Source organism: Rhineura floridana, chromosome 3, assembly GCF_030035675.1.
Source record: "Rhineura floridana isolate rRhiFlo1 chromosome 3, rRhiFlo1.hap2, whole genome shotgun sequence".
Lineage (NCBI taxonomy): Eukaryota > Metazoa > Chordata > Lepidosauria > Squamata > Rhineuridae > Rhineura > Rhineura floridana.
In genome coordinates, this window is record NC_084482.1 from 161003047 (window position 1) to 161028863 (window position 25817).

The 25817-nt window shown below is 40.7% G+C and overlaps 1 protein-coding gene across 1 annotated transcript in view; it reads right to left on the reverse strand.

The window, feature by feature from the left end:
• Positions 1 to 11870: 11870 nt before the first annotated feature.
• The window catches only part of LMCD1 (LIM and cysteine rich domains 1), an 84561-nt gene continuing 70614 nt past the window's right edge, over positions 11871 to 25817 (reverse strand). The window contains exons 5-6 of the mRNA XM_061618541.1: positions 17532 to 17747; positions 11871 to 16642 (exon numbers count right to left, since the gene is read on the reverse strand). Of these exons, the coding sequence (XP_061474525.1) occupies positions 16484 to 16642; positions 17532 to 17747 (375 nt within the window). The 3' untranslated portion in view covers positions 11871 to 16483. The remainder of the gene's footprint in view (positions 16643 to 17531; positions 17748 to 25817) is intronic.

The window sequence follows — 25817 nt, forward strand, 5'->3', positions numbered from 1 at the left end:
ACGAATTTGTCTAATCCTCTTTTAAAGTCATCCGAGTAGGTGGCCATCACTGTCAAGAAATCCTGTGGAGGGTTTGCTTAACAACATGGCTCTGCCATGAAGAATTATGGGCAACATCTTGCTGCTGGGAAGCAGTCTGTTCTTACTGGTTGAGACATAATCTCATAATTGAAGCCACCTGCATTATTGGATGAGACCTAGAGATCACTGGCTCCAGCTAGCTGCGAGATCACACATCTGCCAAAGCATGAAAAGGCCCTGGAATAGGAGACTTTGATTGGCCTTACCAGTTGCAATGCCTCATGTCCCCATGAATTTGTCTAATCTTCTTTTATCCTCCATTTTAGATTGCCTGTTGATTAATATTGGTGATTTATAACTGTACTTTCATTGATGTTCTGGGTTTATTTTGGATGCTGCTATTTTTATTCACTTATATTTTTAATAAAGCTACTCCCTATTTACTGGTGTGTATTCTTTCAGGCAAGCCTTGGTACTAAGTCCAACATCTTGGCCTCTTTGGCTAACTGCTACTGAGTAGTCCATTTGGTCTGGGGCTCCAGGAAGCATAGAGTCTGGTTGTTAGCTCTGGATTTTTTGGAATCCATTTACTTTAAGGTTTGGGAGTCTCCTGGCCCAAACTGATAAGCGGAAGGAATGGTGGCAGCATACCACTTTACAGAGTTGGTTTTGGTCTGATTTTCCAACTCTGGTAAGGTTGGCAACTGCAGAGTGCCGTATAACACCTTGTTTCTAGGATTTTGGGACCCACCCAGTGATCTTGGCAATATCTATTTCTTGGATGTACTCCCATCATCATTGTTAACCATGAGTCTAGGGCTGATGGGAGTTGTAGTCCAACAGCATCTGGAGGGCATCAGGTTGAGGAAGGTTGCTCTATACAATGTCTGTATTAAATGCTGGATCAATCACTATACTTCATAAAAGTGGGCAAAAGAACAAACTCATTCCTCCATCTTTGTGAGGGTAGGAAGGTCTTTGCATGTGCCAATGCTCTCTGTATCATGATTGTATTAGTTCATGTGTATACCATTAGATATCAGATTGTTTGAATGTAATCCATTTTGAATAGCTGGGTCCATCACGTCCCTGATTAAAAGAAACATTCTTGTCTTCATTTCTTTTAAATTGAGAACTGTACAGTAATGATATCCAGATGTTCTGAGGAAGGCGAGTGCACCAGGTCATTTAATATATTCCACCCTAGTATACTTGACTGAATTGAAGGAAAGATCCCAATGGGAGTGACCAAAAGTTAGTATAGTACCGTGAAGGCTGACTTAAGAATTTGAGATCAAGAGTGCTTTGAGGATAAGGGGTGCATGCTAATTGCCATAATGTGAGACTGATGCAAGCCAACTGGGTTAATGCCCAGAGCTTGTTAATTATCTGCCTATATTATGGAACCTAAGCAAGGATATTCAGTCTGTTAACGCACTGCTATCAGGCTTTTGTAATTCTGAAGAAGAAGAAGAAAATAATAGTAGCATTTATATTATATACCTCGATTTTATTAGTCTCAGAGTGCTTCTATACACAGTGCCAATAACCCCTACAGCAATTCTACAAAAGTCAATATTATTTTTATTATTGCCTTGCTATAGATTGGGAAGTGAAGCTAAAGCCACCCATTGAGTTCATGGCTATGGTGAGATTTCAACTGGAACCTTCCCATTCATCACTCACCTCCTGCTCCTAAGTGCTGCACCAACAATTATAAAGGCGATTGTGGGATAGAACCTTGAGTTGCATTCTTGAATTCTTCCTTTGCTGTCACATGCGGGAAGCCAACCACTTGCCTTCAGGGAATTATTGCATAGCAACATAGGAAGCTGCCTTGAACTGAGTCAGTTCATTGTCTACAATGAATGGAAGTGGCTCTCCAGGCCTTCAGGTAGCGGTATCTTCCAGTCCTACCTGCCAATGCTGGGGATTGAACCTGGGACCTTCTGTATGCATAGCAGATGTTCTACCACTGACCAGGCCCAAACGGAAATGGAATTATTCTAATCTAGGAGACTATAGCTTCTCATCACTGTGAGCATCAGAGGAAGTGGCAAATAGTTCTAGCAAAAAATTATGGATTGTATCCAACAAAGTTGTCTCGTCAACACAAAGACTTCCACCTACACAATGGGACTTCCTCTCCCACTCCTCTCCCCGCACTTCCCCAAAATCTGTTCCAAAAGGCTTTCCCTGTCTCTTAAGATGTTACAACTGTGCTACCATTGTCAAGAATGGCTAGCTAACTTTGGTCAAGCCAAAATGGTTCAACCAGAGGGAATTCTGGGAGCTTGTTAATCCCTGGGACACTCTGTTGAGAAGGCTCAGTGCAAACAGGCAATTTGCAAAAGTCAAGAAGATGCAACTGAACCTTATCTGTTATCTCTTGCTTGCTTCCTGAGATCAAAAGTCAGGAAAAGGGGTTATTGCACATCAGGACCCCTGGGTGGCACTGTCTAGCGCCCCTTATCTTCAAATGAGGTGATCACAGAAGGGGTGCCCAGGATGGCTAATTGGCCTCTCTCCCTGTTGACCACTAAACTGCATAAAAATGAAGGATGATCCTTCAGTTGGTTGTTCCCTATTACCATCTACCGTGACTCGTCTAAGAATTCCAGTGAAAGCCATTGGCAACCAGGCTACTGTACTGTGAGTAGGAAATCTTAGGCTAGAAAGCTTTTGTTATGTTCTTTTGTCTGTATTGAATCTCTCACCTTTGTTATTCCAATGTATCTCCTGTAGCCCGACTGAGGGCGACTGACTTTAAGGAACCAAATGCTGCTCTCTTTTTATATATACTTTTTCTTTTCTTTTAAATAAACTACCCTTTTATAACTGGTGTGTATTGCTTGAGAGCTAATGATTCTAAATCCAGTCTTTGATCGCTGGACGCTACTGACTACTGTTGATTAGGAGGATTAATGCTCCAGAGCAGAGGCTGTAACTATAAGTTTGTTCTAGGAACTCTGTTGGCGCTCTGAGGTCCCCTTACTCAGAGTTGGGAGCTAGAAAGGGGTGGTGGCAGTTTCTACCGGAAACCTAATCCTGAAGGAGGGAGAGTTTGCCTGGGAAGCAGAGACCCAAAGGAGTTGGGACTGTTCTCAGTAGTAAAGAACCCCCTTGGAGTGTTGAGGTCAAGGGACCTCAGGGGGGCAATCTTTGACAACCATGTTTTTGCCTTTCTAAGAATTTATTGTCTTACATAGCTGTGTTGTATTTTAGATAAGATACGCTTATGGTTTATTGTTTGTTTTGGTTATATTTTATAAGTGGCTTAGACACTGTTTTGATATTAAGCAATATATAACAAACAAAAGTGTGAGCTGGTATAGCACAGTGGGGAGGAGAGCCTGGCTGGGAGTCCAGAGTCTGTGAGTTCAAATCCTCACTTGTGTCTCCTGGGTGTCAAGGGACAGCTCAAGATCACCCCCACAGGGAGTGGCTCAGGGATTACGTGCCCTGCCACCTGTGCAGCCGTGGGCAAGCTGCATAGTCCCAAGGAGCCCAGTTGCCCCCCAGCTGGCAGTTGCGGACAAGGAAGGGGCTGGCTTGTGCAGCTGCGGCAAGCTGAGCAGGCCCTGGCCAGCTGGGGAGGACTAGCCTCAGAGGGAGGCAATGGTAACCCCCCTCTGAATACCACTTGCCATGAAAACCCTATTCAAAGGGTAGCCGTAAGCAGGAATTGACTTGAAGGCAGTCCATTTCCATTTTCAACAAACAAAAGTGAAGGTGGAAAGTGAAACTTCCATTGTGGTAGGGCCTATGACAGCTGTGGGGAATCTTTGGCCCTCTAGATGTTGCAGAACTAGAACTCCCATCAGCCCCAGCAAGCATGGCAAACGGCCAGGGATGATGGGAGCAACTTCTGGAGAGCCAAAGTTTCCCCACACCTGATCTATGAGATTGGATCTCTCTCTCCAAAGGTGCACCTCCTTTTCTCTCTCTGCCCTTGAAGAGGGAGTTGCTATGGCCCCTTGGGATACCAGAGATTATAGGATTGCGTAGCCAATAACTTTATTTGCAGTGGATGACTTCATAAATGTGACCAGATGGCAGGCTGGCACACCTAACTGACCCATTTTTCATTTTAATTCATTATTTATTATTATTATTTATTAATGATATTTATTAGTTGCTTTTTTTCCAAAATGAAACTCAAAGCGACTTACAAAAAAAATCTCAAAAACTTATACAGAATAAAGATAACAATACAAAAGCATACCAAGCAAAACTCAATACAATAAATAGAACAATACGATAAAAATCGCAACACACAATACAACTCAAATATAGGTTTTCTGCTACCCCTCCTGTCCCCCAAACTCAGAACCTACTAGTTCAGCCACCGTAGCCAAGAACCCACCCCCCAGGCTTAGGTTACAGGAAGCCCCACTGCAGGTATGTTTGCTTAATTAATGGAAAGCATGCTTTTCCCTCCCACGTTAGGGCATCTAAGTTTTTACACACACACACACATACACTTTTGTTCCTGGAAACTACTCAAGAGATGTGGTTTGAAGTTATGGTATATGGAAAAATAACCATGGAAAAATCGCACTGGAGGAGAACAGGAGCAACTCATACAGTAGACTATGAAATAAAGTTTTGTTTTGGCAAACTGCTAAATTAAAAGGTTGGCAAACAACAATTTCATTCTAATTTTTGGGTCTTCTAGTCTCTTTTGAGTCGGAGCAGGAGGGTTGAACTTTAGAATGTAACTGTAGGTCATTCAGTAACATTTTTATTTGGAAGTATTCACTCTTGTAAAATGAACTTTTGCTAAAGTTTTCTAAAAGAGTATCACTTTTATCACTGTCTTAGAAGTATTATAGTCTAGCAGTTTTGCCTGCCAAAGACAGATTAAGCCAAGTAGCATAAAACTGCCTCTCTGGCTTTCTGTTGATGTTGTTGGCTGATAAATATCTACAATAGCTTTAGTATAACTAACAAAAATCTGAACATGATTACCTTGACTTCTAAGAATCAACAGTGAATTCGACAGTTAGGATGGGATTTGCATATTCACCCACCTTTCGTAGGAAAAATGGAATATTTTGACATACTCATCATCTACTAAACATAAAGCACATCTATAGGGGAGTTCCAGACTACCAGGGGAGGGGCTGGTCTGAGTATCACATAAAGATAAAGGATCACCCGTCACATTTTTAATGCATGGGTAGCCAACAAAGTGTGCTTCAGATGCTGTTGGACTGCAATACCCATCATCCCTGGTCATTGGCTGGTTTGGGCTGATGGAGTCCAGCAGTGTCTAAAGAGCACCACATTGACTACTGTGCTGGCTTTAACCTATAAAGCCTTACACGGCTTAGGACCACAATACCTGATGGAACGCCTCTCCCGACATGAACCCACCCCGTACACTATGCTCAGCATCTAAGGCCCTCCTCTGGGTGCCTACTCCGAGGGAAGCTGGGAGTCTGGCAACAAGGGAGAGGGCCTTCTCAGTGGTGGCCCCCAAGTTATGGAATGATCTCCCTGACGAGGTGCATCTGGCACCAATACTGTTATCTTTTCGGTGCCAAGTCGACTTTCCTCTTCTCCCAGGCATTTTAGCATGTGTTTTTAAATTGTTTTTAAATTTTTTAAAATTCTGTTTTTAAATTGTTTTTGTGTTTTAAAATTTGTTTATTTGTTTTTGTTTTTAATTGCTGTAAGCCGCCCAGAGAGCTTCGGCTATGGGGCGGTATATAAATATAATAAATAAATAAATAAATAATGCATGGTAAGAGCTAACCTATCTAGGAATGTACATATACCGCAAGTCAAAATAAAATATCATAGACATTTTACTTGTAAACCACATAAGTATTAAACAAAGACATGTTGGAATGCAAGTCCCAAAATTAACACATAACACAAAAGTGCCTAATACCAATGTCCTCATTTGCACATCATGGTAAATCATAGGTTGACTGTCTCCTCCCTAGAGCACAGGAAACAATCTATGATCCCTGACTTACCATTATGTCTGAACCAAGGACTGTGGTTTATTTTGCCCCCAACCAGTCATAATCTGTAGCCAAGGCTTGTTCTTTACTTAGTTATGTTTCAGACATAATGCTAAGGCAGGATCATGGTTTGCTTCCACAGTCTGCTAGCATGGGAGAAAACAAAAAGCCCATGATGGCACATTCTTGGTAATTATGGTTTACTGTGATGTACTAACTGGGCCGCTGAATAAATAGAACTGCCTTAGTGAACATATACATTTCTGAAGATGTCTTAAATGTGGTGAAACTATTGATCTAGCTAAGACAGAACTAACTGGCAGTGGCTCTCTAGGAAGTTTTAAAAATATCTTTAAAAATTCTTTAACTAGAAATGTCAAAAATAGAACCTGGGACCCTATGCAAGAAAAGCATGTATGCTACCGCTGAACTGTGGGCCTATAGCATTCTGTACACACCAGGGAGCTTGTGAAGTTTAATACAGAATAGCTGTTCTCTTCATGCAACAGCTCCACTGCATATGTTAGAGATTGCAGGATTGGAACAATTTTCGCCTCCCACTACCCTTTCTGGCACCACCATTAGTAACTGACTGAGGGGAGATATGATAGCACTCTTCAAGTACATGAAAGGTTGTCACACAGAGGAGGGCCGGGATCTCTTCTCAATCATCCCAGAAATGGCAGGAGCTTTATTTTCTTCTGCTGGGCAGATGGCTACCAATAATTCATCGCTCCCAACACTTTGCTTAGGACAGCTTTATTCTGCTTGGCCCTTATTAGAGTAGCATGACAGCACCCCAGTCTCTAACATATAGCATTTCCTGAAATTAATCAGATTCTTGTAAACCAAACTGCTCTATAAATGACAATTCCCCACTGTACACTGTTCTCTGTTCAGCTTTCTAGCAATCTTTTGTTTTACGTTCAAACACATTTTATTTACAACAGCATCAAACTATCTCACTGATACTGTGAGAGACAGCCATGCTTTATGGAACATTTGCTCTGACTGAAAACTTATGAAGAGCACTTTTTAAAAATATCTGGGCTCCAGATACCTTGTTAATCACAACTGAGTGCAATAAATCATTCTTGTAAAGCTATCAGGCATCAGGTGGAAAATCTAGTGCTGTTCTGCTACTTAATAAAATAATATTTTGTAAAAATACTTCTAGGTTTTCTGTTAATACCTCCTTGTTTCCACACATTTTACCTGCAGCGAGACTTAAACCAGTTTTTTCTGAATCAGTTAATTCTTCTCCCTCTGCAATGAATCTGTCCCACACAGTACTAAAAAAAGTCTGGTTGTAATTCCCGTCTGTAGTGGCCGATATGAAACAGAAGAGGGTATTACATTTCTTTCCTTTGATTAATTTAGCTGTGCCAGTTAGCTTAATTTTTTTTCCAAAGCACAATTTGCCCTGGAATCTACCATACTACTGAAGAAATCTGTTGTTTGGTTCAGAGTGTTTATTTAATATGTAGACCTAACAATTCTAAGACAATCAAAAATCAACTAAAATAACCCAGCTGCTTGATAGTAGTCTGCTTTGACCTAATGTGTACTGAATTAGAGATGTAGAGCATGACCAAGATTTTAAGACATGGCAAATATCTAAAGTGGCTATGAACACCTGTGATCTCTGATATGTGAAAGGTCTCTAAAACAGAGGTGGCTAACCATTTTTGGCTGTAGTCACCCTTGGCCAAGGATAGTATTCTACAAATTAATTCTGTCAGTGCAAGGATTTCCACTTGCACAATGGGACTCCCTCTTTTTGCCCCGCACCCTTCCCCAGTCTGTTCCTGAGGTTAGGGGAACCCCTAGAACAGATTTAGGGGGTGCATGGGGAGAGGAAAGGAGAGGAGGAGAAGGTTCTGTTGTGCAAGCAGAAATTATTGCACTGATGGGACAATTGCCTTAGCATTATGTTGGATTCCACCCCAAACATCCAGAGACCGCATGTCATGGTGCATTTGGCAAAAAGTAGGTGTGACTTCTCCTCACTCTCACATACCCACAGGAGCCCCTCCTAAGTTGATCTGTGCAGATCATCCAAGGAGGGAGGTTACTGCTCCCTCCCTGCTCCTCAAGTGATTAATCTGACAACTGGGAAGGGAGCAGTTTGCATACCCATCAGTGTGCTGAGCTGAGAAGAGACATTTAAATCTCTTTGCTCACTCCAATGCCATATCTACTTGGATTTTTTTTTGTCACTACACAAATCAGTGTGGTTTGTGTCGAGGGAGGGGTCCAGATGAGATACCCAGGCCAGTAGTTAGTCATCCCTGCTGAAGGATATAGATAAAGATCTATTAGAAAAGATCATGCGGAAGAAGTATCTAGTTCAGATGGGCTGCAGTACCCAGATATGGAACGTGAAAGAGAGATCCATCTTTTGGAAATCATTTACTTTCAATGGAATGTATTATCTTTTATAAGTACATAAGATTACTTCCGCTGGATTAGACCAAGAGCCTGTTTAGTTCAGAACCCAATTTTCCACACTGGCCAACCAGACACGTCTGGGAAGCAAAGCCCACAAGCTAGACTTGAGGCAATACATCTCTGATCCTGGAGGTAGTAGCATATAGCCATTAAGACTTGTAGCCATAGCAACTTAAGCTCATAGAGCAGAGATACTAATAGACTGTTAAGTGCATCCTTAAAGCTACTGTGATTACTGCTATGCCAGTGTTCCCAATTTCTCTGAAGTTTTCTTCCCATGCAAACTAATCTTCTGTTTAACTGCCCCATGTACAGGGAACTTCAGTTCTTTAGAATTTAGTTGGGTGCGGGGTGAAGCTTACCTTATTACTGTGAGTCTCCCCAGTTGTCCACAATTCATGATCTGGAAAAGTCCCACAAAAGTTACCTCATGACATGTTCACCTTGGTTTTAACTGAAGTTTGGAAATCTGTAAAGGTTGGCTATCAAGTGCCTGAGGTTCTTTATAAGCAAAAAAGACTTCAGAGACTTCTTGACTCTTGCTTTTTTTGCAGCAAAACACGCACCAGCAAATTTAGGTTGCACAGCTAAATTTTATTTGTAACTGTTGTGCAAGAAAGTCACTTCCTCTCAAAATCTAACTTTTTGCAATAAGGAAAGTTATGGGGAAATGCATTAGAAAGTGCTGTATAACAAGTGTTTGACGCAGCATCATATAACCTCCCCACAAACAAATAAAAACGAATGCTCAATAAACAGATAATCTGGAAGCAACCTTCACTAAAAATAAATCTCTGATTTCCACTAAGGTTGGTAAATCAGCCCCAATCCTCCTCTAGAAGCATGAGGACCATAAAATAGTGGAGGAAAGGGGTCACAGGAGGTAGGTAGCCTTCTTGGGCAGAGCTTGCTAGAAAAGAAGCTGTGTACTCTTCTTAAAATAAATAAATAAATAAATCTGAAAGATATAGATTCTAATGCCAGAAAATGAAAGCACACACTGGCCCACTAAGAAAGTGTTCTTCATATAATGCCATGCAACAGTGAAAGGGAAAGTGGAATTAGTGCACTAAAGTAATGTATATCATTTCACAAATCCTTGCAGCCCTATAAGATAGGCCATAATATCCACATGTGGGGGGGGGAGGGAGATAAAAGGCTGACTAAATGCTTTCATACACTTCTTTTTAATGAGAGAAATCTGTCAGTGAAGGCTTCCTGAAACAGCTGCATCTTCAGCAGCAGTAATGGCAAGGAAGGAAAATAGGAGCATCCACTCAATGGGTGTTGCAGATCCAAGAATGTTAGTTACAAAATGATGAATAAGGAAAGGAAAAAATCCTGACAACTGGGTGGGAGAGGGAAATGAAAGGAAGTGGCTGGATAAAGAGAAGGGACACAGATATAAAAATACTGGAAATGACCATCCTGTGTCTACATAAGTCATTTCTTGGTTCACTCTATAAGTAACGTCCTCGAGTATGGTAGTGATAGTTTCCCATAGCCATCAATGGAGAAATAAAAATGTAGTTTGGATTAGACACAAGTGGGTCTACTCCATCACCCCAAAAAACTGCACATAGCGGGAAAATAGGCCAGAGGATAGAGAAAATTCAGTAGCCACTGAATCCGGACTGCCAGGACTTTTTTGTGGTGGTAAATATGGAATAGGTAGAATAGAAGCTCTCTACACTGCAACTTTCTGGTGTCAGGTCCAAACTTTGTTGTGAATAATACGGAGTTCTCATCACCGTACAACTACACTCATATTCAACTGAAGAATTATTGAAAAGTGGTCACTGATTTTAAGTTGACTTTCCCTTGTCACTGAAGAAGAAAAATGGCATGGTTTCAAGTCTGAGGGGGCAGTCAGGTTTGGCAGATTAAAAACACTGTTGAATCTTATTTTGTCATCACTTGCAGTGCCTTTTCCTACAATCGAAGTATAAAGACAATTTGTTCTGCCTGCTTCTTGGAACATAGCTGGCAACATACCAAATATGTCTGCTTTGTAAAAAGGGAGACTGTATTCATCAAGCTGAAGCAGTGCTCAGGACAGATCTGCTATAGTTTTTGCATCTCTCACTCAAATCGTTCATTCATTCACAGTCTGGGTTTTATGTTACAGCTTCTAGAGTGGCTCTCCAAGGAAATAGACCAAGAAATAAAATCGCTAATCTTGGAATGTAGGTATAACCACACAGATACAACCAACTGTGAGAGGATATTAAAAACAGGGCTTATCTCAGAACTGATCTGTATACAGTATTTCATAAACATTCAACAATTGTTTGATGGAGGAGAGGGGAGTGATCTATTTGAGTAGTGAATCTACTTCTGTGCACTCTTTCCATCTTTCATATCCTCCATGAGATGGGTGGGTCTGTCCGTTTCTCACTTCACCCCCCCCCAATCTTAAGTTCAGCTTTCCACATTTCCATGTCACTTTGCAATTTTTTTTTAAAAAAAAGTTCACAGGAAAATTCATCATTTTAATGCACTTTTCCCTAATATACATATTTTTGCAAAGCAACTTCCACTCAAAAATGCACTTTTGTATGTTATTTCCCCCTATACAAGCATTTTAATGCACACTTTACCCTAGTCCATGCATTTTGGACATATTACTTGCTTGGAGAACTGCGCTGCAAAAATGGCAAAAAAAAAAGTGCAAATTTTGATGGCTGGCTGTGTGTTGGTTCTTGAGTTGGATACAATACTAGTTGTATGTAGAGTAGACCCAGTGAAATTCATTGAGATGACTAACTTAGGTTCATTAATTTCATTTTGTCTACTGTGAGTAGAACTTAGTAGGATACAAAACTCCTTGTCTTGTTTAGGAAAGTGCAAATCAGATAGGCTTCCCTTTAGATGCAAACTGAATTAAATTCCTTCCTTATCCCTAGTACATTTGCAGCAACAGCACCATTCTAACATGGCCAAAAGCCAGAATGTCAAGCAGGAGCCACTAATTTAACCTATTGTTGCTTTCTCTTCTCTCTCAAGAATGAGGGGTCAATACATACATTAAAGGACTAGCTCTTGAACCCCCACCTTTTGAATCTGGGAGTGAAAACACTACTAGGATTATATTGGGCGTGGGGAACCTTTGATCCTCAAGATGTTCTTGGACTACCACTCCCATCATCCCTGGTCATTGACCATGCTTGCTGGGGCTAATGGGAGTGCCAGTTTTGCAACATCTGGAGGCCCATAGGCTCCCCACACCTGGTTTACATCTTGTTATAACCTCTCATCCATAGAAAGCCAGACTGTAAATGGGTTTTTGTATCTTGCTCTCCCTATAAGTCAGGTCTAGTTTGACACCAACACCATCCACCCTTCCCCTTCTCCATAGTGGTTCCCTTTCAGGACAAACATCTACAAACAGATGAATTGTTTAACTACCATGATGCAATGGGATGAAGACACATCTCAGAAAGTTTTTATTTTTAACATTTTATTTTATTTCTTAACACTTTAAGCATTTAAGAAACATTTCATCAGATAACTTTACGGGAAATGTTAGGTATTTTAAGCTCTACAACTTAAACAACATGACTATTCGTTTATTAGTCACACTATGCGTATATAAAAACCATGCAGAGGAGTTGGGCACAATTCTCCAAAGACTATTTCACCTGCAGCCGCCATTGAAAGAAAAAGGGGGAAGGGTTGGAGTTGTATGGAAACAGAGGTTAGTAAATTGTGCCCAATCAAGCTGATAGAATTTAATGGATAACATTTTTCAAAGCACCAGCCTTCCAGTGAATCAGAACTTGGCAATTTGCCTTAAGACAAACCACTGTCCAGTCAAACATATGTAATGGGTTACTTCTTTCAGTAGTGTGGTAACATCCCTGGCAATATAAACATAATAAGACGGTATACAATTCTGCTTAATATCATTGACTTCTTCACATCTTGCACTGGGGATCACACCTATGTTTTGTAGCACTACGCCACAGCAATCTTGCGAACCAACCTAAGTTTCCAGGAAGTCTGGCTTGTCTTAGATGAAGCTATCAGGTCATCTAACTTGATATGTAGAACTGCAGAGCATGATCCATTCCTATGCAGGGAGACAGAGAAACTGCAGTGTGCCAAATGCTGGTGGACTTTATTTCCCATCAGCCCCAGTCAGCAGGGCCAATTGTTAGGGATGATGGGAGTGATAGTCCATCATCATCAGTAGGGTCACAAGTTTCCCACCCCTGCTATGCAGGGACAGATCAGCATAGGGCTTCACTGGCATGTGTGCATAAACACTGCTGCATACTGGCTTTCAAGTTCCTGGTATGCGAAGCTTAAGTGACTAGCATACCAGGGAGAAAAAACGGCTAGATGAGTGTAGGGAACTCAAGCATGAATGGCAGTATAAGCTGAAAGCTGGTGAAGAAGGGAGCTCCATGTTGACCCCAGTCCATGCAGAGATGAATCATTATGTTAATTTCTAATTTGGCACAATCTTTTGGCAGCCGGAAAGTTTCTCCTACCAAATTTACTACTGAGAATACTTAGTTTCTTTGAAAATTTATTGCAACTCTCAGATTGCACCAGTGAACAAAAGCTATTAGGCACAATCCAGAGCATGCTTTAACATCCCATAGAAATAGAATCAACCCCACCCACTTAATTGTGCACTCCCAGCACTCCCACTGACAACCAGATAACTATCCCACACTTAGGACTTCTCATGGCTGTAAATGATTAGTGCAGGACAGGACAAGCATGAACCAAATTATGCCAGAAAAATAAAATATTTCCTCTAGTGTTGCAGCAGAAGGGAAATAACCAGTGGAGAATGTTCGGAATCAAGGCATTAAGAGTATCCATCCCAAGAGTAGCATCTATATTGTTTTTTCAAAGTCAGGTACAACTTAATTTTGATCCTACATAGAGAGACTAGAATTTGAGCTAAAGCACAAAACTAACCAAGACCTATTTATTCCTATATTCAGGCACATTGAACACAGGTCCATTCCCTCACTTCTATTTTAAAATAGAACAAATTGCTATCATTAAAAGGAAAAATGTAAGACATGCCTTGAGAGACGCCATTGCCCCCTCTGTGGTGGTCGCTTCTATTATGCAGACACAAGGTGGGCAAGCAATGTTTAGGAAGGACATACCTTTGTTGCCCTCCCCTCCCCAAAGCAGATGGTGGCCAAACTGTGATTGCTTTTATGCTCACTTTAGACCAGCTCTCATTCTATAGGTTGCATTTAAACATTATGAAAACTGATGCAGAGGTAATCTGAACTGTACCAATTCCAAATGCCTGTGGGGAGGGTGGCTAAGTGTGTGTTTTTTAAAGGTCATCAACGTAAAAAGCTCCTTGAATGTAGTGAACTATCATTTAGGAAGAAAGATATACCCACCTTATTTCTGATCTGTCACTTTGCTAAATGCAGAGAGGAATGTTAAGAAATGCCATCTTCCACTTGCAGTTGCAAGTGGAACAACCCAGATTTCTATCATTTCCTACAGCATAATCTGTGAAATTAAATTGGCTCTAAATTACCACTCTTTTTGTGTGGGGGGGTGAACACCCAAATGCCACTGACATCAATGCCTTCATTAGAGCTGTATTGATATTTTAATAGGCTTCTAAACTTCTTTTAAGAAGAGAAATATCAACAGCGCTGCACTGATTTTAAAGCAATTATTTTTGCACCATGAAAAGCCTTTGTTAAACTGTATATAAAACTGTTTATTTGTGTGTGTATGTGTGTATTTACAGGTAACCACTGCTAAAAAATGCAGATTAAGTATCATTTCTTTTAAGACACAATTTCCATATCTACCACTGATGAAACAAGTTATGTATTTTTGCTCCAGTTTTTAAACACACACATGTAAGTATGTTCAGAGTGTACATGTGTGAAATTTAGGTTTACAGCCCCAGACTGAATCCACCAGGAATTTCTCCTGTGTAAGCACCACTGAAATCAATGCACTCCAACCAAGTCCACAGGTATACACTTCAGTGATTCTTGTGCAAATATTCCTGTTACACAACCTGCTATGTCTTATCTTCTAATTGCTAGGAAGAATCAAATATAGACCTTTGAGTCAATGGGGCACATTTCTTCATCATCACTGATGGGAAGATGTCAGCAGAGCTGCAGTGTTTATTTCAAATCTAGAGACTGCACCATGTAGCAGATCCAATGTGGCAACAGAGCTCTCCTGTGCTTTATACACTTCCCATATTAAAATATAAGATATTTTTTCAAGATACACAAAAGCTGCCCAGTACTAAAGTTTACTGAAGAAGCTTAGGTGAACCCTCCAGTATTTACATGGAACTCTTACCTAGCTTCCATACATTGGGTTGTATCCATTATTAGTTCTACTCAGAGTCAGCACATTGAAATTAATAGACATGACTAAACTTAAATCCATTAATTTCAATAGGTCTGTTCTGAGTAGACTTAGCTGCATACCATCCATTGTTTAAATAAGCACACTGATTATATATCTGAAAACAAAATACAAGTGTCTAACAGGTGTTATGTCTAAAATCAGACAAACTGAGATTTTAGTTCTCCACCTCAAGTAATTTCTGCTCCTACTGCATCACTAAAGATGCCTATACCCGTATAGTTGGCTGAACCAAATATTCAGAGGACTAATAATTTTAAAAAGTTTCTATAGCTTCCTTGGTTATCTGTTATAAATGGCCTGAATTTGTATTAAAAGTATCAGCTTCATAAAGTCATGCAACTAGTATTAGCCTTATTGCTAACCATGAGCAAAAAAACCCCAGGAACTGGATAGACTTTTAATGTTCCAGTGTATTCTTGTCACAAGAGTTAATGCCTTCTTATTGGATGAACAGAGTTTATGACCATGTGCTTTTTTCTTAAACTCCTACAGTTTAGGCTTACAAGAGTCTCAATCAAAAACATTAGTCAGAATATTGTAAATAAAAAGATTATCAAAAGGACTTGAAGGTCTCCACATCTCTAATGGGATCCAGTGGTTGAGACCAAATAGTAATGGGCATCTGCAGGGGGTGGGGGCAGGTGGAGAAGAAACATAGAAGCAAGTGCATTTCTGCCAACACTTGATCGAACCCTCTAATTCCAAGGGAGATAAAACTGTATGAATGGAGTTTTGAGAGAGTCAGACTCTGGTGCACACAAACCAGTTATCCATTACTCCTCCCGTGTGGCGGTGGCAACAGGACTGCTCCACGTGGGATATTTTTAAAGGTATGAAACTGGAACATAATATAATTGGGGCCACAAACTATGCATCCCCCCCCCCAAATTATCAAAAACAAAGGATAAGGCTTACACATTTGCTTTAACAATAGCTATAGCTAGATTTTTTTTTCATACTGGTTACAATATACATCTGTTCCAATTACCCTGGATAAGCCATTCTTACAATATATTGAAGAACATGAGGACAAACAGTTTACTATAGTAATATAACTATACTCAAATTGTAGCTGCATGTTAACAAGCAGATAACTTACATCTGAGAAATCGGTCATTACAAGAGAAAAACTCTCATGAATGTCAGTGTTACATGTTTTGCCACTTAGTTCATTCCTAACAATCAGTTCTTTAAAGCCACTAATTTGGCTGCAGTTAGTGTGATGGTTTAATCTATAAATATAGCACTTTCATAACAAGAAACTAGCAAGATCCAACAGCAAAATTAAGAATTCTGCATGTTTCTACCAATCCAGGTTTCTACCTGGATTAGTTATTATAACATGCTGTCAATGAATAATTAAACACAGTGGGTGCTGGTTACCACAACACTGGGTTACACTTAGTATTTCTCCCAAAGGAGCTAGAACATCCCATTCTCTAGATTTCACCCCAATGCGTTTGTTACCCTGTCATCATTTCCCATCTTGTTTCCCAGAATTACTTGATTGTAAATAGCCACAGTAGTCCCAGTCCACTATGAAGTGACTTTCTTCACTTAAGACTCCCCCCCCCGTGTTTTTGTCCCATTAATTCAAATCTGATCTGAGTCATAAAACAAAAACTTTGATTTGTGACACATGCTGATTAAGAATGCTTCTTTTTACTGCAAGCTGTACATAGAAGGTTGGCTGTATCCAGGATGAATGGTTGGCCAGTGAGCAAGGTCTCGCACTCCAGGCAAGTAAAGTGTTGCTTGTGCCAGGTGAGGCCTTCGACTTGCTGATAGTCCCCAGAAAATATTATCTGCAAAAGGAAACAACTCCACATCATGTCACTTTCTTCCTAAAGCTAGCCAAGTCATATAACTGCTTCATTATGAAAACAACACACAGAGTACTTGACAAGCCAAGTCCCATATAAAACAAAGCGGTGTTCATTACTATTTAGCATTGCACCAAACGTCTGTTCTTCAGACAATATGTATATGGGAGCATTTTGGCCTGGCTAATTCAAAGCTGCAGAACAAGTTTATATTTAAGTTTGGGTTTTATAGAACATCTGCTTATTAAAATGAAACTGAAATGAAAAAAATATTAAAATGCTTTGGGTTTCAGTGATTTAAATACACTTCAGACCTCGGCTACAAGCTCATGGTTAGCGAGAAAAGATCTTAACCATGAACCTGGGTTTGGATGACATGCCAAGCCAAACCTTGGCTTAGTTCAGCACAATGCTGGAACAAAAAGGATCAGGGAGGAGCTGCAAGCTACTTCACGTAGTCCCAGTAAAGAATCATTTGGCTTGTCATATCATGCCAGCCAGGCCACTGAGTTGAGTTTTTTATGCAAGTGGCAACTAAGGCTGTAATCCAATACATGTCTACTCAGAGATCCATTGGGTTCAATGGGACTTACTCCAGGTAAGTGTGTACTGGATTGCAGTCTAAGCTGGAGTCTCCTTGAGTAGTTAAGGTCACATGAAAACCCTCCCATTAACCTGCTCCATTTTCTATTCCACAGCTCCACCAAGTTTGCTCCCAGCCCCCACCCTCAATCACTCAAACAATATATGCAAGTGATCCTTTTTACAGATGCCTTCAGCCAACTGGAATTCCTTGAATTCAACAGTTTCTTATAGGTGGAGAAATTCAGAACTATGCTAAAAGAGACCTTCATTTCCCCAGCTGCCATACCTCATCACAGGCTGCACAGCGTGGCCTTATACTCTCACAGTAATGGCGTCCACACCAGATGGCCCCACTGTTCCAGAAGTAGATCAGATCAACAAGTGGTTCAGAACACTTGGAGCACACAAAGCACGCAGGATGCCACTGATGATCATAGCCTGCTCTGTCAGCATACACCACAGGACATTCTAAAGACAGCGCTTGCTTGCAGAGGTTGCAGAACTAGGGAGGAAATAAAATGCACTGGTGATTTGTGCCCATCTCTTTGCAGGGAATAACGAACAGCACTCAACCAATTCACAGCCAAAAGGTACAATTACATGCTCAGCTTCTGGCAACTCTCATTCGCATTAAACGTCAGGCAGCTTTTAGATCCTAACACATTGGATCGTCCAAGGAAGCACTTAGAAGAGCCAGCATGTGCAGATTTACCGTGTACAGTAGACATCAATCAGCACCACTGCATGGGGATTCTTCATGCTTCTGCCATTAGCACTGGCAAGATGAGACTATGGTGATCTATGGTGATCTTTACGAGTACGAGAACAAATTTCAAGGACCCCACATGCTAATTGTTGTAATTTAAGAGTCCGTTAATTGAGAATATAAAGAGTGACAAAAACTATGAACTCAGTAATACTTTTAAATAAATCCACTTTTTATTCACCACAATGGAAAGTATATTTGCTTATGTGTATAATATCAGTGGCCTATGAGATGGCCTGTGCTGTCTTGCAGCTTTCAGAGATTGGATGTTCAAAGTCTTTTTTTAAAATATTTTTATATATATCAGCAAATCTAATGCAGAAGGTAATTATCCAAGCACTGAGGAAAGAATTTGGCTAAACAGTTAATTTGTTTTTCTAAAGGCAGATCCTTCCATCATGCAGCTTCTCTTCTTCAAAGTAGCTTAGGGCAATTTGTTGTGGTAATCTCTCATTCTGAGGGAGAAAATTGCTAGCATACAAACTAATAGAGCAGTAATACAAGTTTAATTCAATTTTATTGAGATGATTTCTAAAAACTCAAGAAAAGGAGGGGAATAGATACCCTAGCAAGGATTTTAAAAACCACTGGGGATTATGTCCTCTCCCCCCAAATTTTCTTTCTCACTCCTTCCCCCCTACTCTATAATCACACATATAATCCTCTCGGTCACCATTTCAAAGCTTCTTGTCCCCATCAAGTCCAACCTTATAACAAGATGATACAGCCACATGAAAAAGCAACAGCAAATACAAAAGAATAGCCTGCTCCGCTTACAAGAGCTGCTGCTGCTTCATCTTCAAACCCTTGCCATTTGCTGCCTTTTTGTTTCCTGCAGTGAAGAACCATGGGATCTGCCTGAGGGAAGGAGAGGTGTTGAACTGGCCAACTAGTATGCAAGATTGACTTTTCTGTGCAACACTTACCTGCTATAGAATTACCCAGCATGCAGTGCCCCAACTGGACATTGCAAGCTGGGCAATTTCATATAGGCAGTGGCCGGACAGAGGACCTGAATCCAATTTATTATTATTATTATTTATTAAATTTATTATTATTATTTTATTAAATTTATTTACTAACATTATATCCCGCCCTTCCCTCCATTAGGAGCCGAGAGCATTTAAAATTCATCTATCCACCCAGAACCTTAGGTCCAGGATCCTGGTGGGGAGGGGGGCAGCTGATGAGTGCACTCATCAGTCTTTAGCCAGTGTCCCATCTGACCCCCCCACTGCCAACTCTGTGCTGGAGGCTGGCTGAGGGAGCTCATGGACCCCCTGGGATAAGTCCCCAGTCCCCAGGTTGGAAACCACTAATCGATGGTAACAGAAGGAGGGCAAAGTGTGATAAGGGTACTGCATCAAGTTACAGTTGAAGTTTAGCTTAAGTTTATAACCCAAATGAAAAAAGCAACATTGAATAAAATGAACACTACAATCAAGCATTTCTCTCTTCTGGATTATTGTTAATGCATTTAACTAAATTCTTTACTGTATCAAACAAGGTTCAGAAATAAATTTATCCTGTTTTCTGTCAAATGCTTCCAGCTCATTTATTAGCCTGATTCAGGAAGTCTTGTACAGCTTCTCTGCATTTCACTAGTCCTTGTGTGATCATGAGGAGTTAGCCCATTTAATTGTGGCCTAAGACATCCCCCCTCCCTCCTTTGCTTTGGATGAATCTCAACTTGGCATAATTATTCAGTGACAGAGCCAGTTTCGTGTTGAAGGTTTGAGTGGAAAGATTCAGCATGATACCAAGTTAACATTCAAATATAGGCCATACTGAACAGCTAGAAGTCTCCTCAGTACCCACGGTGAGAACCTATTTTCAGTATGTGGCTTATCATACCAAATGCCAAGGGATCTTTCCCGTTAATGCTTATGACTTTTCTTATTTCAGTGGAAATGAAAATAAATAGGCTAGCCACAGAATCCCTCCTTCCCTTATGCACACATACCACCCTTTTCCTGTGAAGGAAAAACTTTGGCAACAGTAGAATATTTGTGTTCCAGCCCAAGCCAAGTCTCAAGAAAAGGACTCAGGAAGCCAAAATGAATACATGGATTCCTCTGAATGATGTGAAGGCTACAGTTTTTAGCAACAACACTTTTACTAGCTTTTCCCTTTACTACTACTTTGCTAGGCAGGTGGATCACATTGCTGAAGACCTAAAGAATAATACAATGTTTTGCACTGGTGTGGAGAGATTTGCGGAGTATGCACATAGTACACTATACATGAATTGACTCAATTTATAGCAATCATTGCGCGTTCAGACTTAGCTTTGTGACAAAAAAGGCCAGCCTTCCAAAAGTGTTAAAATACGCTGGATGATGGGCTACCCAAACGTACATAATGAAACCCCTGTTAGATCAGATGAGAACGCCACCTAATCTAGCATAATCGGCTCTTCATGGTGGCCAAACAAATGTCTCTGGGAAGGCCATAAGCACAGCATGAAGGCAGCAGACTTCCCTTCTGTTACTTGCTTCCTAGCCCCAGCAATTGGTATACAGCCAGCTGAATGTCCCAGGAATTATCTCTGCTTCCAACACTTCCCCAGATAACCCTTGGGTTTGCAGCATTAATAGTTTAAGAAGCTGATTAGCCCACAAAGTGTCCCAAATTTGAGTGCCCCACTCTTATTGTCAATTACATCTAGAACAAGCCCTCCACTTGCTTCAACTGACCTCCCACCAGCAAGCTTCACTCTGTTGACACATATCTCTCCCAGAGCTTGGAAGTAACTAGCCACAAGTAACGAATTACTTGTAATTCATTACTTTTTTGAGTAACGAGTGGGTAATTCTTTTACATTTTGATTGTAATAGAACTAGGAGTAATTTTACTACTTTTGTGGAGTAATTGTAACGTTTCCAGAATTACTTTGGGGCATTACTTGGGGGTGAGCAGGGGAAGTCTTCTGCTCCTCTGATTTGTGGATGAAAATCACGTGCCTCAAACTGGGCTTCTGTGCAGTGTTGCTCTTCATGCTCTGTGGATGGGCAGGAGGCGACGAGGGAGGAGGCGGAGAGTGAGACGCGGTGGAGTGGAGAAAACAATTATTTAAAAAAACGGATAGTGGTGGTGAAGAATGGAGTGGAGGGAAAAAGGATCTGGAGGTCAAGAACATGGATAAAGGAGGAGAAGGAGGCAGCAGCAGAATGGAGATAAAGAACTGTGGAGGTGAAAGATGACAATGTGTGTGTGTGTGTGTGTGTGTGTGTGTGTGTGTGTGTGTGTGTGAGAGAGAGAGAGAGAGAGAGAGAGAGAGAGAGAGAGAGAGAATACTGTGTTTGCACTTGGCACACAAAGTGGCCTCCACCACCCTGTTTGGCTACTGTGCTGCATTTGCAGTATTTTAACTTTTTTGCATCTGAGGGGAAAATGTTTGCTTAAGTGAGTGTCCCTTAGTTGGTGGCATGGCAGGGTCTGGGAGGTGGTTAAGTGAGAGAGATTATGCTGGCTGGCTGAGTGGGGGGGTCGCACTTGGTTTGGTGTGCAAAGATCTGAGTACTGGCCTCAGCCTCCCTCCCCACCACCCTTACCAGCGGAGAGACCACCATTGCTATCTTATGAATAAAAATAATTATTCTACTACCTCTGTATGTGTTTGTTTATTTTTAATGTTGTTTTAGGCTACTTAGATGTGTAGCAGCCAAGGCCAGCACCTTGTAGATGTTTTTTTTAAGTAACTGAAATGTAATTGTAGTGATTACTTTGGAGGAAAAGTAAACTAATCAGTTACTTTCAGAGCAATTGTAATTGTAACGGTAATTACTACTTTTTTGGGCCATGTAACTGTAATTTATTACTTTTTAAAAGTAATCTTCCAAGCTCTGATCTCTCCCTTCCACCCACCACATGTGAGGGTGGAAGGCCTTCCAGTGGTATCCCCACCATTAGACTCCAGTGCGAAGCCCCAAACGGCATCCGGAGGGCAGGGCTGAGTCAGCCCGGAGCTGGCACAGAGATCAGGCCCAATCTGCTTCCCATTCCCCTATTGCTGCAAGTGGCCAGGTTGCAGGTGCAGTTCCACCAATTTGCAGCACACCAGTGACGGCAGCAGAAAGTTTGAGTTGCTCTGCCTGTGTGTTTAAATGAATGGCTGTCAAATAGGAATAGGTACTTGTGGCAACTTTCCCCAAGCAGCAACATAGACTATACTAACTCACCATTATCTCAAATTTTCATGTCTGAGCTTTAGTCACCTAAATCAGGGAATAACAGCAAAAAGCTTCAGCAACTTTTATCCCAACACAAACAGTTTCAAGGTTTGGCACTAGTATCAGTGTCCTCTTATGCTTTGAAAACTGAAGCCCTTGTGGTTGAACAAATGTGGGCACTTTCCAGTGGGTGTTTATTGGACTGCTGTTGGCTTCAAGAAATGCACTGGAACAGAGATGAATTCTGATTAGTACTGGGTGGAAAGCTAGTTTTTGCAATTATGCCTGCTCTTTGCATGGCTCATTTTCTTTAAACGGAGCCAGGGTAAAATGCACAAACAAGCAAATTCTCCACTAGCAAAAAGAACATTCTGTAAGCACTCAGGTGGATCTGACTAATTTACTAAGAAAATATTGACTCAACACAGTTAACTTAATGCTCTCCCTCTTCATTAGAGAACACATAACTGAAGCAATGAACTCTATGTGGGGCTTCCCTTGCACTTAACCCAGAAACTGCAGTTAGTGCAGAATGATGCAGCCAGATCGCTGAGAGGAATGTGTTCGGTATTATAAAAATACACACAGAAACAGGAACTAATTTGGTTGGTCCTATTTCTTAGCAGAGATATAAAAATACAAACAGCAGAATGAGAATAAACCAGCCCCACCTTTCTCTATATAAACAACAACAAACACAATCTTTTAGGTAAAAGAAAATAATGTTTACTTACGACCTCATATGTTAGGAACATAGGCTCTAGCTTAGAAGAAAGAAAATAGGAGTCTCAGTTCATTTTAGTGGTTTAGTATTGATGCTCTCAGAGAGAGCATCTGTGTCATGCGGCCTCTCTCAATGGTGGATAGATCAGCAATGGAGAATATTCAAAAATCCCCCAGGACAAAGGAAGAGGAAGTCAGGTAAGTAACCCCACCCATTAGGAAGTTACATCATGGTAAAACAGATACATGGGATATTCCCCAAATATCCCTTAAAGGGAACATGCAACATTTGCCTATTCCAACAGAATAAAACCCTGTCAGCATACAACACCTCTGCTCAGAGATCTGCACTGGTTGCAATTTGTTAGCAGGCCAAGTTCAAGGTGCTACTACTGGTATCTAAAGCCCTTAACAGCTGGGGACCAGTTTACTTGCGAGACCACCTTACCCCATATGCACCCACTTGAGTGCTTTGATCTGCAGAACTGGCCTTGTTACAGGTTTCACTTGTTACAGGTTTCACTCGTTCTGCACTTGTAAGAAATAATTTGTTTAGTATGACAGCACCTAATATTTGGAACTCCCTGACTATTGACACCAGGCAGGCACCTTCACTGTATTCCTTTTAGCAGCTGCTTAAGACTTTTTTTTTGTTTAGGCAAGCCTATCCAGCCCCAGATATTAATGTGTTTGAATTTGTAATCTGTTGCTGTTTTAATCGTTGTAAACGTGCTTTTAATTGCTTGTTTTTACTGTTTTACTGATAATTGTAATTTGTTCGGTAAACTACTTAGAGGTTTTTTACAGTAAAGTGGTATATAAATTTTGTTAAATAATTTTTTTTTAAAAAAAGCAACTGGATTTTTAAAATCAAAACTGTAGTAACTGCTCTTAATGCCTCTAGGCTTATCACAGAAGGTAGGGTCATCCTATGCAGCACAAAATTAACAACAAGAGCCCATACAGTTTGCACAGATGCAAAAATCTGGAGGAATTGTCTGTTATGGCCCTGTGTCACCTTAAAGACTGACAAATTTGAAATTTATTGGCTTTTCTCAAATGCAGGCTGTCCTATAGTTTTGCATGACAAACCTGATAGGTTTTCAGTGATGCAAGAAGAGAGGCTTTCACGATCCTTGTGTGTGTTTTATATGCCTTCAAGTTGATTACAACTTATGGTGACCTTATGAATCAGCGACCTCCAGCAGAATTAGTTATAGACCACCCTGTTCAGATCCTGTACATTCAAGTCTGTGGCTTCCTTTATGGAATCAATCCATCTCTTGTTTGGTCATCTTCTTTTTCTACTCCCTTCTGTTTTTCCCAGCATGGTCCTTAGTGGTTCTGAATCACTCATCTTGGGAATTTGACCCCCCCTCCCAAGTTGGGAGACCAGAGAATTGCTATATGTGCCATTGCTAATACTGAATCAGACAGACAGCCAAAAGTGTTTGGAATGGGGTGGGCTAAAATAGAAACATTCTTAGGGTGCTATTGCTCTCTTTGGGAATCCAATGCAGGATTAGCAATTTTGCAGCAAATTATTTACAAATGTGCAAGTAGCTATTAAATAGGCCACTGGAAGAGTCCATCCAAAATGATATTATACTGTTATCACCACCTCTAGGATTTTCTCATCTCTCAGGGAAGTAGGGAACACGCAAGAATGTATATGAAACAGAGGTTTTTTAACAGCAGGATCCAAGCCCCTCTGCAAATAGCTTCCCCACACTCAAGATGCCATAGAAATGTGTTGTTTTTGCACAGAAGGAAACTAGTCTGGGAACTATATTTGGTGGCTTTGCAGAGTTTCACTTATTGCTTCTTAATGCCAACTACGATGGCAGCCCAGCCCTGCAAAGTGTTGGCACATCACACAAAATTCTGTTTTTTCCTCTTGAGAAATATAACATAGATCTGTAACTGCAATTTTATGCAAACTTCAAGATAATCAAATAAAAATTATAGAGATTTCAATAGTGTGATGGGATGCCTTCTGCCAAGTAGCCTGATGTATTCTAAACAATTAGAACATGCAAGAACTTTTAAGAAGGAGACTTAAAAAACACATCTAGGAATCTGTGGTTTTAAACCAAAGTGAGATGCAGTCATTTTGTATGGTACTTTGTTTTAAATCCTATGAGATTTTACCAAGGTGTTAACACACACTTGAGAAATTGTCCCCAAACTACCATACACAGGCACCATTTTGCTAACCCAAACAAAAACTTAAATGCTTTTTTTTTTTAATGTTAAAACCTTCCATGGAATTTTGCAGAGCAGCCTAACAGTTTAGTTGTCTTCATACATTTGCACAAATGTAGTTTGTAATTATTTTTCAAAAGAGTTTAACTTTTCCTTTGGTGCCCAAAGAAAAAATAAAGCTTTAAAATTCTTCTGGAAAATAAACACCACAGATATGTATTTACATGGCGGAATGAACTTGCAGTCAAAATAAACCTCCCTTGCCAAGATGATTTTTACAAATGTGTTCAGGAGAAGCCTTAGCCTTCAGTTAGTCAGGTGGTGGGGTTTTATGGGGGGTTTTTTGCTAGAAGGGGAAATATATATATTTCACAGACTGAGACATTGCTATATTCACTAGTCTCCTGGTATACAATTAAACATGCAAAGAGTTTTAACCGCTTAAGGTGTTGGACTATGACCTGGGAGACCAGGGTTCAAATCCCCACACAGCCATGAAGCTCACTGGGTGACCTTAGGCCAGTCACTGCCTCTCAGCCTCAGAGGAAGGCAATGGTAAACCACCTCTGAATACAGCTTACCATGAAAACCACATTCGTAGGGTCGCCACAAGTCGGAATCAACTTGAAGGCAGTCCATTTCATTTTTCAAGGAGGGGGAGACACATGAAGAGAAGGAATGTTCCTTCTTTTGATCGCCTACCCTC